Genomic DNA, 13,848 nt, shown 5'->3' with positions numbered 1-13,848 from the left:
GGTAATCTACTAAAATGTTTCCCGAGTTCTGCGAGCCAGTACAGCAAATTAATGGAATGCAGGGAGGGGGGTCACTGGAACCTCCATCTACCACCGGTTGGTCAGGAGCACAGGTGACAACCTGGACGTGGGACTGGTGTCCGCTGGGAGACTGGGGTGGGGAAGTCTTGTGGACCGAGCCCTTAAGCTGTGGGATCTACCTGGAGATAGTGTCAGAATTGAGATCATTGGCTTCGTGATGTGGAAAAACACACATCGGAATTGGTGTCAGAATCGTACCAACCCGTAGGCCTTCCTTTAAAACCCTTGAACTCATTACAGACCTTTCTAGGTGGCCACATTCATTTTATTTTAAAATTCATGTAGTTCCCTCCCTTTCCCCCTCACTGTGCTCATTAGTGATGTGTGGTTAGAATTCTGCCTTTTAAGTCCTTCCACTCCTCTTGCATCATCTTTCCTTTAGAACCCTGTCCACAGCATTCTTTTTTTTTTTTTTTCCTCTGTACCTCTTGAAATTTGCCTTTCGCACATCTACAGGCTGTAGTGTGGCCATAACACTCAAGAGTAGGTACAGGGCAGCATTCCCCTCTCCCAAGGCTGCTTCCTTTCAGTTCGACACAAAGTGAGTTGTTTGCTTGTAGCTGCATGAGACTTCCAGCTGACATCTGGATAATTAATGATCTCTTCATCCTCCTAAGCAGTTTGTTACGAGTGACTCTCGCCAACACACAGCATTTCCACTCGTTTGAGTCCTAAGCCCAATGGAACAACAAGGTGGAGACCATTAAAGGACACTTTCTACACCTGCCACCAGACTGTGGGGTGGGAAGACATGGCAGGAGGATCTTTAAGGTGAATGTCTGGTTTCACTGGAAGAGGATGAAGAGGCCCAGACACGGGGAAACAGACTCCACATCCCCGCTGGCTGTATGAGTCTCCACTGGAGAGACGCAGGACATCGAATGGAAAGGATGACCTACAGAAGGACGTGGTGCGGATAAGAAGGAGGGATGGATAAAAATGTCTGCGGCCAGACAAAGGTAATCTAGGGAAATTATGTGTGTTCTATCATCACAAAGTGACAATAACCACCAACAGAAGAATGGCTTAGAGGATGGGATTGTAAAGAAAGATTTAAAATGGATGATAAGAGGGGAGTAGTTAAGTAAATTATGATATATGCAGAGAGTAGAATTCCACAGAACTATCAAAAGTGGCTTTATAAAATTATGTAAATGAAAACACTGCACAGTTGACTAGGTTTAAAGGCAGGTTACAAAACAGTTTATTCTGTGAGACCCAATTTCTGTTAGAAAGACACACACATACATACCTCTGGTATACTGCTTCCTAAACTGTGATATGTATACAAATCTGCATATTAACCAAATCTAGGGGTCTGGTTAAAATTCAGATTCTGATTCAGTAGGTCTGGAGTGGAGAGGCCTGAAATGCTGCATCTCTAGCAAGGCCCTAGGTGCCGTGGCTTCTGCTGGTCCTATTGACCAGCATTAGTAGCAAGGATATACACCAGGGTATTAAGAGTGATGTGTTTAATGGGTGATAAGGCTTTATTTTAGTTTTCTTCTTCCCTTGTATCTATTTTCTAATTAATTTGGGTTAAAGAAGGCAAATTAATGGGCATGTGTTGTTTTTACGTTATGAAAAGACAAAATTCACTTACTTTAAAAAGAGAAAAAAGGTGAAGCAAACCACAAGGTCATGAGAGATATAATAAAACTGTGAGAAGGAGCCTCTACAAAATTCAAGCGAAGGAGGAAACACGCACACCTAAAAAAGGCTGGAGGGGCAAGGGGAAGTGAGGGACATTGTGACAACAAGTGTGTAAGAATTCTGGGGCCATTGGACGAGTGGTATCAGAGGACAGGATTGTTGGAATCTGTGGCAAAAAGAGGCATAGTTTACACGGAAAGAAAATTAAAACGAGCAGTGATAAGACAGGTGCAGCCCTGCACTGCCTGGTGTGGGCAGCCTTGCCAGGTGCACAGAGAGGTCCAGCTGGGCCCGCACCGCCTCAGGGACTCAGGGACTTGAGAGGAGAGCTTGTCCTGCCGGCTCCAGTTTGAAGGATATTCTCTATGAGGAGCGGCGGGTGAAATCTGGGCACCACTAGAAAGCTAACAGGGACTTTTAGAAAGGCAGGTCAGAGGTTATGCCTGCAGCCAGGATGTATTAGAGTTGGGTGACTTCCAGGAATGTAGGCATGAGGGAATCGCAGGGCCACGTGCGTGGCTGGACAGAGCTGGGCTCCCTGTCTCACGGGGCTTGGGCAGCAGAGTGTGTGTCCCCAGAAGCCTGCAGAGAGCAGTGTTTCTTTTCTATAAAAGATCCAGCCCGAGCCAGACCTCCAAGAAGGCACTTACTGTCTTTGGTGGTGACAGCAGAAGGGACAGGGGTGGGTGGTGAGAGCTCTGCTATTTGGCACAAAACACTGAGTGACAAGCCACAGAATTCACACGGTGTTATCACCATAGGCCGGATGAAACTCAGGTGCTCCGGATTCCTTAACCCACACCAGGGCTGATCTGAGACCGCAGAGAAAGGGGCCGTTGGCAGGTGCTATTTATTATCAGTGACTATTAATTGCTTTGCAACACTGACATTAAGACTGATATCAAAGTCATAAAGTGGTATTCACACCCTCAGAGTTAACCAGAGTCACCCACAAAAGGTGGCCGGGAGCTAGCCCTCCAGGCTGGAGTCTGCCCTCTGCTGGACGTCATCGTGATGACTCGGATAAAAGGGAGCAAAAAGAAGTCTCAGGAACAGAGAGAAATTCGGCTACTTCCAAGACCCCGACCCCCATAACGCGGAGACACAGGAACTCACAGAACAGTCAGTGGATGTAGTGGTATATCCTCTCCACATACACAGGAGTTAATGATCTCTGAAAAGCAAATCACTCACTGCCACTTAGAACAACGCCCTGCAGCTCACTCCCCTTTCCTTCAACCCTTTCTAGGGCTTTTCCCTGTATCCATTTTCACTCTTCCATTTCCTGAGAAATATGAAGCATTTTCTAGTAAAACCTATTTAGGGAGCTGTTTGACTACAAGCAGGTTAGAAGTACCGGCTCATCCTATGAGAGGCCTGTCAGGGCCAAGGGGCCCCGGGAGGACTGGCAGGTGGGCTCTCTCACCCCCTGCTCCCTACCCCGAGATGGTAACATCTCCACGTGCGTCACCTTGTCTCACTCATGCTCTTACAAAACCAAGTACACCTGTGATATTGTGCCATAATAAGAAATATCTAGGGCTTCCGTGGTGGCGCAGTGGTTAAGAATCCGCCTGCCAATGCAGGGGACACGGGTTCGAGCCCTGGTCCGAGAAGATTCCACATGCCGCGGAGCAACTAAGCCCGTGCACCAAAACTACTGCGCTCTAGAGCCCGTGAGCCACAACTACTGAGCCCACGTGCCACAACTACTGAAGCCCGCTCCTAGAGCCTGTGCTCCGCAACGAGAGAAGCCACCGTGATGAGAAGCCCGCGCACCGCAACGAAGAGTAGCCCCCGCTCGCCGCAACTAGAGAATGCTCGCGCACAGCAATGAAGACTCAACACAGCCAAATAAATAAATTAATTTAAACAAATAAATAAAACAAATAATTTAAAAAAAAAAGAAATATCTATATAGTCTTCACCCCCCCGCCCCATTTCTGGCATAAGAGCTTTTGAAACACTTGGAATTTCTGACTGATGGGGTGAAATAAAGTCATGTCTACTTGTGGTCTAGTAAACTTAGAATATGGACTGTTGGCAGATTCTATGGAATGAGGGACAAAGCTGTCCTAAAATACTGAGTGTTACTATTCCTGCTACATCCTATATCCCAGAATTTCTTTCAATAATTTTGAGGGTGACTTTAATTTCACCGGTCTCAGTGAAAGTGATCTGGAATGAATCCCAACCGCTTCTCTCAAAGAAGTGAATTAACTGTGAAACTTGCCACGTGCACAGTTACCGCCACTCAACCCTCTTGTATCCAGGAGCACAGACGTCAGCTAGCAGCAAGGGACCCCCCAGTCTGCGTCCAGCCCTGACCCCCGCCCCGACGATACTGGTCTAACCACCCCACATTCTCCTCTGTCCTCCTCACGGCAGCCCGACTTGATTTTCTTGATCAAACTGCTTTCCTGCTCTAAGACTCTTGCTAGTGCCACAGTGGCTACCGATTAAAACCTAAACTCTCAGACTCCAACGAAAGTCCCAACAGTTTGGTCCCCACATACTCTGCCAACCTAATCCCCCATTCTCCGCCTTCCTCTCTTTCCGTCCTCAGCCACACGCACTTACACACTGTCCCTGAAAACCACAGGCCCAAGCTGCCTCAAGACCTTTGTTTAGGTTGTGCCCTCTCCCTGGATTCCTTCTCCCTCCATACCTGCCAGTCAAAGTCTTCCCAAACCTCCAATTCCATCCCCTCCAAGAAACTACCCAGGAGGCTCTTCTGTTCTCCTTGGGTGTGGTCCCTCCCTCTCTGCCTCAAACCTCATGTCTAATGTACTGATTAACACTCCACAATCAGGCTATTTAGGAAAGTGTTTATCTCCCCTACAAACCTCCAGCCCCTGGACAGCGCTCTGCTTTCCTCCCAGCACAGGAGCTGGGAAGACAGCAGATGTGAACTGAGGACAAGAGGAGGGGACAGACACCCTGCGTGCCAACAGCCGTGCCAGCCCTGCCCACGCAGAACTCGGGACTTCTGCATACTTACGGTTTCCACAGTTGAGACCGCCAAGGCCGAATGGGCAACTGCAAGTCAACAAAGAAAAAGAATAAGAATTAGTCTCAAATATCAAAAGAAATAACTGAGGCAATTTACCTAAGTAACTTCTAAATAAGGTTTGGGACAAATTCATCAGAATAAATAAACACGGAGCCTACCTCATGCAGGTTTCATTTTCAAGCCTATATCCATCTTCACAGGCTGAAAGAGAAAAGGAAAATCCAGGAACGTGTCTATATTGACTTCCCTTGGTCCAAACTGACAGTTAATAAAACCAGCCACCCTAAAGGCCACAACAATATTCTAGATCCAGCAGGCTACAAACAGCTTTAGAATTACCTAAAACCTGGCCTAAATACTGTTGCCAGCTCAACTCAATTTTATCCAAAAAATTCTTAACCTCTTAGTGATTCTCAGTTTCCCAGCTATAAAAAAGAGCATAATAATAATATCTGTTTTATAGTTTCTTGGAGGAGATTAAGTAAAATAAGGCATGCAAATGACTTAGCGCAGCACCTAGCACATAGTAACCACTAACTGTTTGAGGCTGTAATTACTATCCAGCATATGCAATTATTTTTGGAAGTTCTCCGTGGCCCCTGTGTAACATCCTTCCGTAAACACAAAGACAAGTGCTTCACCTTCTTTAACGTAAGTCAAACCTTTAACCAGTTGTTGGTTCCATCAACCCTCTTCCATGAGGAAGGGAGAGCTGTGACACCTTCAGAGCCATGGTCCTGGTGGGTGCCTCAGTTTCCATAAGAGAACGCTCACCCTGTGGTCTGTGTAGTGGATTCTAGACATACCTAGATGAGCCCTAATCGGCACATCACCCAAGACCATAGCTTTGAACCCTCTGGCAGTGCAGCTCGTGGACCACTGCTTCACTGAAGGCCTGTGGGCCAGCCCTTCCCCTGGATCAGCAGTTCCTGAATTGATCTGATCACAGAACATTTTCAGCATTACAATAAGCTGACAGAACACCATGAGCTGTAATGCACGCGTGGATGAAAGTAGACAATAAAAAATCTCCTCTCGGACAAATTCACTGCTGCAAGGAATGATAGAAATTTGATTCATGATTAATGTATGCCATGCGCTGCATACAAGAATCACAGGTAAGAAAAGGCACATAGCATAGAGCATCTCTGGACAGATAGCACACACGCTGATGGTGAGATGTGAGTGCCAGCGGCACATGTGGCTCAGAGGCTGCACGCCCTGCAGGCTGGGATGGGAGATCTCTCACAGACCTCCTGCATCCTCCTTTAAGGATCAGTGCATAATAATATTAACTACGTAGATGTGCTTAACTTTTTTCTTCCTTCTATTTTTTTTTTTTTGCGGGTACGCAAGCCTCTCACTGTTGTGGCCTCTCCCATTGTGGAGCACAGGCTCAGGACGCACAGGCTCAGCGGCCATGGCTCACGGGCCCAGCCGCTCCGCGGCATGTGGGATCTTCCCGGACCTGGGCACGAACCCACGTCTCCTGCATCGGCAGGCGGACTCTCAACCACTGCGCCACCAGGGAAGCCCCTTCCTTCTATTTTTTAATGTTAGACACTAAATGTTTCTAGTATCTATTTTGTTGACATAGACTATCGATATATCACTAGAGTTTTGTGGAATGGTTTGGAAAATACTGTTCTAAATCATCTAAATTCTCTCACAGCAGATCATGAGAGCTGTGAGCCTGCACTGCACCGTTTGGCCCCCTGGAATCACTTTTCCTGAGCTACGCTCTCTTTATTAAGGGCAATCTATTACTAGCAGCAGCCCCAGGCAAGCCCCTCGGGTATTTATCACAGGCTGTCATGGACCACATTGCCACAATACCACTCAGTAACCTCGTGATGTGGATGCTCCAGAGAAACTTCTCTTGGGCCCTGGGGCCTAGAAAAATGGGGATGGGCCTAAAGAACTGTACTTTATTTGATGGTCGCCACTTCTTTCAAAATCATGTTTCTCTCTGCCTCAGTGTCCAGGAAGCTCAGAACTTGAGTGAGTGGCCTATCTTTAGGAAACCTGCGGGAACTTAAGGTATATCTTTCTGCATATTCATTTTCCTTCTAGCCTCAACAAAGTAGTCATTTTCTTTCCCCTTCAACCTGATTCACCTTTTACATTAAATCTCATCTTGTCACAATGAATTTTCATTAGGCACTTCAAATCTTTTTTGCAACAAGGTAGAGTATAATCATATCCCACTCCAGGGAAGAGAAATGAGACCCCTCTCCCAAATCTTTGATACCTTTGAGTTCTCTGAGCTGGCCGTACTCAGCTGGGGCCTTCTCCAAGGAACAAGCTGAGACCTCCTGTCTCTCCGGCGTGGAAAGCACCATGCCCTGGCAGTCCTTGTGCTGTGGCCGGGTCGTGGGAGCAGGGGAAGCCGCCCCTGGATGACCCATGGCTCTGTCTGCAGGGCAGCTACACAGGGACTGCCGGCATCCCAGTGACTCTTCCCCGCCCGTCTCAGCACTGAGGCAGGCTGATGTCACACTACTCTGTTCTATTCTGAACACTTCTTCCTGGAACTATTTTTACATCAAATCTACCCACCCAACCCTCATCTGCTGGGTGGGAGCTTTCCACCCTGTGGCTGTCATCCAGCCAGATGTAAGGTCCATCTGTTGTCCTGCCTATGAGCTGATGGGCTAGGCTGTTTTCACTTAGCTTCAGAAGTGGCCTGGCTCCCTGGTGTAATGATATTTCCTTATTTCAGATGGGCTCATTCAGTCATTCATCAAAGACTGAGCGCTACCGTGGGCCTGGGGCTGCTCTAGGGGCTCTTGGAGGGAAACCTTGTCATAAGGCACTCCAGTGCGCCTTAGGATCCAGCTCCGCATCTCCGTGCCCTAGAGGGACCCTGACCGCAGAACACTGAAGATGAAATGAATGTGGCAACAGCCAGCATATACACCCAAAGTGGGCTTCCCCTATTGATATGGAACACAAGTAAATTTGAGCCTTCTGGACTTTTAAATAAAAGGACAGAAGTACATGGTGGAGTCTTCAGGGCTTTTTTTTTTTTTCTTGCGGTACGCAGGCCTCTCACTGCTGTGGCCTCTCCCATTGAGGAGCACAGGCTCCGGATGCACAGGCTCAGCGGCCATGGCTCACGGGCCCAGCCGCTCCGTGGCACGCGGGATCCTCCCGGACCGGGGCACGAACCCGCGTCCCCCGCATCGGCAGGCGGACCCTCAACCACTGCGCCACCAGGGAAGCCCCTTCAGCCCTCTTTTGTTCCCTTGCAGGAAACCAGATCAAGACCTGCCCATCTTGTCCTATCATATACGCTGCCCTATCATCCAATTGTTCATTCAACAGACATTTATGGAACCCCATAATGTGCAAGCATATTCTAGAGACAGGCACCCAAGGTATCTGCAGTCTAGTCAGAGAAAGAGACCTGCAAACAGCTGGCTGGAATTCATCAGGATATCTGCATGATGGAAGGAAGCTAAGACCTCTACAGGAAGGACACCTACTTTAATTTTACATGATGCTTTGAAAGTCTGGTAAAGACATTTTATGTGAGACACTGAGAAGTTGTGTGTGTGCATACAATAAAGAACAATATGCAGTTGCTAATGTACAACTGTTAATTGCAGACATTTAGAAAACACACACCCACATGCCTTTATCCTCGATTTACACCAGGGACTGACCCCGGATTTGAGGTGTCCGAGAGGGTACTTCTTTTAACTACCCCCGTGCTCCAGCACCAATGGCCAGAAGATGTCACTGTAACCCCTCAGAATCCAGCTGGCTGGGCTGTGGCCCAAGGAGCTCCGGGATCCATTCATGGAGCTCTGATGGCCATGGGTGAAAATCTAACCAACAGGATACTGCAGAAACCAGGCTGCACAGGGCCTCGGCCACAAGCCCAAAAGCTAACCACGGTTTTCTTATGCCGATTCTCCGGTCATTACTTGATAGACATAAGGTTTCCGGTGCCTGCGTCACTGCATCTGGTAAATCTTTGACAGCTCTGCTATTGCTAGTGCTAGTCTGTAAGTGACACAATTATAGAACTACTGACTTGGAAAGAGAGGGAAATGACTCATGCCAGCCAGAAGCAAAGGTGGCAGGTCTGCTCTTGAGGCCACCTGAAATTGCAGAGGCACTGCGTACAGAAACGACTGCCCCATGTAGCCACACGGCCTCCAGCACACAGGGACGTCAGCCCACTTCATGCGTGAAGGACGTTACCTTCACACATGAGGTGGGCTCAGTGTCCCAGTTTCTAAGACGGGCCAGGAGCACTTTGCATGAAACCAGATAAGAGGGAACTAAGAAGCATCACCTCTGTATCAAAGAGGCAGACTTACAGGGCACTGAGGAGCGCTGTGAGCTTCAGAATCAGGCCTGTTGCTCCACAGAGTGGGGCCCCCTCTTCAAACCCCACCCAGGGCCTGTGTGCAGAGCTGAGGAGGTGCACTTTCAAAGCACCTAAGTCAGAGGGTCTGAAGCGCAGGATGAGAGCACTGCCCTGAAATGTATTTTTATCCTCTCCTTTAATGGGAAGTCCTGACAGAAATAAGTGGCATGTCACCTTTCCCCAGGATGCCATTTTTACTCAGATCCCAGTACATCTGTCACCAGCAGGCATTGACTGAGCAGGAAAACTGGGCCATACACGTTCTCATGTGATGCGAGGCCTGAGGCTACATGATGCCTTTATGTTGCTCGTTTTCCTGTGATCACGAATTGCAGCAGGGTTTCGTAAGTCAGGGTACCCAGTGCTCTGGACTTGAATTCATTTTATTTTAAAGCAGTATTCTTGCACTGCACTCACTGACCAGCCTTCATCTCAAACTGGATGAAGTTAATCCTCACCTAAGAGATGAGCAGAATTAGGTTTCTGCCTTGAAACCCTGAAAACAAGAACTCATTGGTTCAACAACAACCTGGGTAAAATACAAGAGCAAAGCCTGATGGCTTACAAAGTACCTCCATAACCACTGCCCTCTTTAATTCTTAGAATATCCAATGAAGTATCACTGCACCCATTTCACAGAAGAGGAAATTCAAGCTCAGCGAAGCAAAGTGACTTGCCCGAGATGATACAGGACGGGCAGGCAGAGTGGGGCTCTGACTCAGGTCTCCCGGGCTGCCAGCTACCACTAAAAGGTACAGCCCTGCTTCCGTGCTGGTATTTTCAATTTAAAAGATTAGCAGACAATAGAATAAAGCTTTGGGAATTAAAACAGTAATTTTTCTAATTTCCTCTAATTAGGAGAAAAAAAAAAAAAGGCCTGGCCACCCCAGGCATTCCATTCTCTTTTCTTTTCCTTTGAATCTGGTTGGCCAGACCAGTGTGCACCAGTCAGAGATAATGCTATTATTCCAGGGAGATAACGTATTCAACTCTGCTGGGAGCCAAATAACTAGAACCGGTTACCCCCAGATTAGAACAGTCACCCCTAGAGCAGAGAGACTGCCCCAGGCAGAGAAAACCGCCTTCCCCGCCCGCTGGGCCACAGAACCCCACACTGGCCGGTACCTCGGCAGGAGTGGTCCATCTTGTTGAACTGGAAGTAGCCAGACTTGCACTGGCACAGCGCGACCCCGTCCAGATCGGTGCAGATGGAGGTCTCTTTGTCACATTCTGGAGTCTTCCGCTTGCACAAGCTGCCCGCTAGAATGGAAAAACAAGACAGTGAAACAGAACAAAACCTCCTCCACGTCCAACATTAAGATGCGTGAACTTTCTCTTTCAAGAGCCTCGGAGAACAGTTTCCAAAAGAGCCTGCGTGGTGCACCGCTCCTCTCAGAGGGCACTTCTGCACTGCCTTCTGCCGCTCCTCCCCCGAGTCGGCCCCCGGGTCTGTTAGTAAAAGTTGACGGGGCAGGAAACAAACCCAGAAGACACGGGGTGCCGTCGCCAACTCCAGCGTCCCCTGCAAACACAGCCCTCGACGGGTGGGATCCGCTGCACCTTCCCGCTCTAGCGCTGCAGGGGAGACTCGGCACAAACCCAGAAAGCGTGACCCCGCTCCCTTAGGAAGAAGGCCTGTCTCGGCTGAGGTGTGTCCCGGCTCTGTGTCTGTCTGGCCTAAAGGGACGCAGCGCCTGCTGTGGCGGGTAGCCTGCTGCCTAGCAGACTGATGCCGAGGAGAGGTGTGGAAGGTAAGCCGGGCTGTATGTGTTGTCACTGTCCGCCTGCCCACTATACTGACGCCCGCCTGGGGCTTGCTTGGCTCTGGGTCGTCAGCACCTGGCCATGTGGGCCATGCTCATTTCATGGATGACAAAGAACTCTTTCATTATCATCCGAAAGCATTCATTGTTGGGCATGTGGCCCTGTCGGAAGTTGTAAACAGTGAACCCTCTCTCGGGTTGTATACAGCACGCCCTCTCTGAGGTTGTATACAGTGGACACAAGGGTGCTTTTTACCATATAAGGTAGGTCTAACAAAAAAACATATGTAATTGGGGTATACAGACAATAGAACAAAAATATGAAATCACTTGGATAGTGGACAGTAACTTCTTTACCCTATGTACAGGGTGAGACTGACCTACACCGCTGTTTTTGGTGGGCCTGAGGAGAGAGCCGAGGAAGGGCCACTTGTACACTGGGCAGTGAGGTGTGGGCTCCCTTCTCCCACCTTAAGGAAAACACCAACCGATTCAGAAACCAGGTGCCAGCTCTTAACACAGCACAGCTCTACCCCCACCCCACCCCAGGCAGCTTCTGGTGACAGGGACTCCGGCATCTGCCTCCTTGTCTGAGTCTCGAGAGCTCGGGGCCAGTGGGTGGCTTGGTCACAGGAGGTTAGTTTAGGACACAACTTCAGCTCTCAGAGCTGAATTTCCTGCCTTTATCAAGTGGAAGCTGGCATGCTAAATCAGAACCTATTGGTGTGTGTGATACAATTTCCTTTGTTTATTGTGAAAGGTTTGTATTTAAGGGAGAAATATGGAAAATCTCACCAGGCCAACACAGTGAAGCTGGCACAGAGGGGCACTAAACGGCCACAATCTCTCATCTAAAGCCTTAATATAAAGAAATATCGCCAGCACAGAAGGCCGTCCAGGCTGGTACTAGTTGGTGCAGCAGCCAGCCTGAGTTGCCTGGCCTGATTAGATATTTTCTGGAAGCCAACGTCACGTTTTCCCTCCACCCTGCCCATGAATCCTGCCTGCTGGCAAATACTGCTCGCCCTGCTGAAGCAACTCTTCCCCGCACAGAAGCAGATTCACTTGAAGGCAGGGAAAGCTGGCCCCGCCTTTGCGATGGAGGGGTTGCTATCCCCAAAATTCTTAAAGAACATTCTGTCATCAGTCCATCAAATGGAACCACGTATAATGCCGTTTTCGTTTTAAGCCTGGCGATGTGATTTTTCTGCATCTACAATTCCCATGCCCCTTCCTGGGCATAACATCCGCCAAACAGACAATGAGAATTTATGTGAATCTAAGGCTGCGACGCTCCCTGGGGGATTTCCAAGGACTCTAAACCTCTGGAGAGATGAGAGCTACAGTTCTTTGAAAGGCGAGGAAGTCGGTGTTTTGTGAATTGAAGGGGAAGAACCTGCCCTTGCAAGGGCAGCGGCCAGAGTGGCCCGGTGCTTCCCACGTGTTGGCAACACCCAGATGTCAGAAGCTGACAGCTCCCCCTTGTACAGCCCACCTCTCTAGCACTCAGAGAGGTGAGTGAGAGACCAAGCAGTGTGCTGGCAAAACCTGGAGAAGCCCTGGGAGGGAAAACAGAGAGGTGAGGCTGTTTTCAGCCAAGATGCATGGCCGTCTTTGTTCTCAGGGGCTTGGAAAGCAGAGGCAAAGAATGGGCACCAGGGCTTCCTTGGTGGCGCAGTGGTTAAGAGTCCGCCTGCCCATGCAGGGGACACGGGTTCGTGCCCCGGTCCGGGAAGATCCCACATGCCGCAAAGCGGCTGGGCCCGTGAGCCATGGCCGCTGAGCCTTCACGTCCGGAGCCTGTGCTCCGCAATGGGAGAGGCCACAGCAGTGAGAGGCCCGCGTACCACAGAAAAAAAAAAAAGAATGGGCACCAGTACATGTGGAGGCAGGAGGTCTGTGGGAAATCTCTGTACTTGCCTCTTGATTTTGCTGTGAACCTAACACTGCTCTAGAAAAAAGTCTTCAAAAAAAAAAAAGGGACCTTGGCAAGGAAGACAGGAGCTTTCCCGTAAGCTACATCTGAGCAGTTGGAAGAATGGGGGTCAGAGAGTGGGCAGGGCTGCCACGGGCATGGCCCTTACAATCCGAATATCTTGCCACTTGATTTGCAAAACGTGAAATACGTTTACTAAGGACAAAAAAGTAACCTAATATAATGCTGACCACGTAGCATGTATTCCACATGTGTTTAGTGAACTGCAAGGTCCCCTTCCTACTTTCTGGGGAGGAAAAATTGGAACCTTTAAATCCCTGGCAAGAGAAAGAGACTAAAATCAAAGCAGAGTACAGTGTGATGGGGCAGGAACTTTTTAACCAATTCCCCAATGAAGCTGAATGATAGCAACTTCAACTCCAGAATGCTTAGCTCTCTCTTTTTTTTTTTTTTTTTTTTCAAGTGAATAGCCCTTAAATGGGCAAAGCTCTAGCATTTATCCCTGAGCAAAAGGTTAACTGCCAGCTCTGTAATGCACAGTCCACAAGGAGGGCTCTCCAGACCTGCTCTTACAAAGCTCTGGCTCATCGGGAACGTCCTGGATCTCCAGCAGGCCAGAGCACCAAACCTGCTACCTACAACTTAGTCTAGCATCTGGGCACCAGATGCGGAGGTTCCCTCCGACCCTGCATCCCTCACCAGTCCTATGTGTAGTAAAATGAGCCAACCAGAGCCAGCTCTGACCACTTATGAGACACAGCAGGGGTAAGCCCCCCTGCATGAGGAAGCACTTTCGATTCCAGCAGAGTTTTCCCATCCCAGAGGCGAAACCTCCCCTCCAAGACCTGAATTTGCCTTCCAAACTTGTTTCTAATCCCTTTCTTCAGCTGCTTCACATCAGATGCACTGTAGAAGCGTTCAACAAAAACAGATAAAGAACAAGAAAAGAGAAATCATGGACGGTGAGCAGTTTGGCCTCTAATCTTCTAGTCTTGTTTCTGTGCACTTAGAATTTGCAAAC

The 13,848-nt window shown here is 48.8% G+C and overlaps 1 protein-coding gene across 3 annotated transcripts in view; it reads right to left on the bottom strand.

The window, feature by feature from the left end:
* The window catches only part of LOC308618126 (protein HEG homolog 1-like), a 79,635-nt gene that overhangs the window by 13,353 nt on the left and 52,434 nt on the right, over nucleotides 1–13,848 (bottom strand). For all 3 annotated transcript variants that reach the window (XM_081235568.1, XM_081235570.1, XM_081235569.1), the window contains 3 exons: nucleotides 10,254–10,388; nucleotides 4,906–4,948; nucleotides 4,736–4,773 (listed from right to left, as the gene is read on the bottom strand). In XM_081235568.1, coding sequence (XP_081091694.1) covers nucleotides 4,736–4,773; nucleotides 4,906–4,948; nucleotides 10,254–10,388 — 216 coding nt within the window. The remainder of the gene's footprint in view (nucleotides 1–4,735; nucleotides 4,774–4,905; nucleotides 4,949–10,253; nucleotides 10,389–13,848) is intronic.

This window comes from Mesoplodon bidens, assembly GCF_964165515.1.
Source record: "Mesoplodon bidens genome assembly, chromosome: 5".
NCBI lineage: Eukaryota > Metazoa > Chordata > Mammalia > Artiodactyla > Ziphiidae > Mesoplodon > Mesoplodon bidens.
This window is presented reverse-complemented; position numbering and strand designations above follow the sequence as displayed.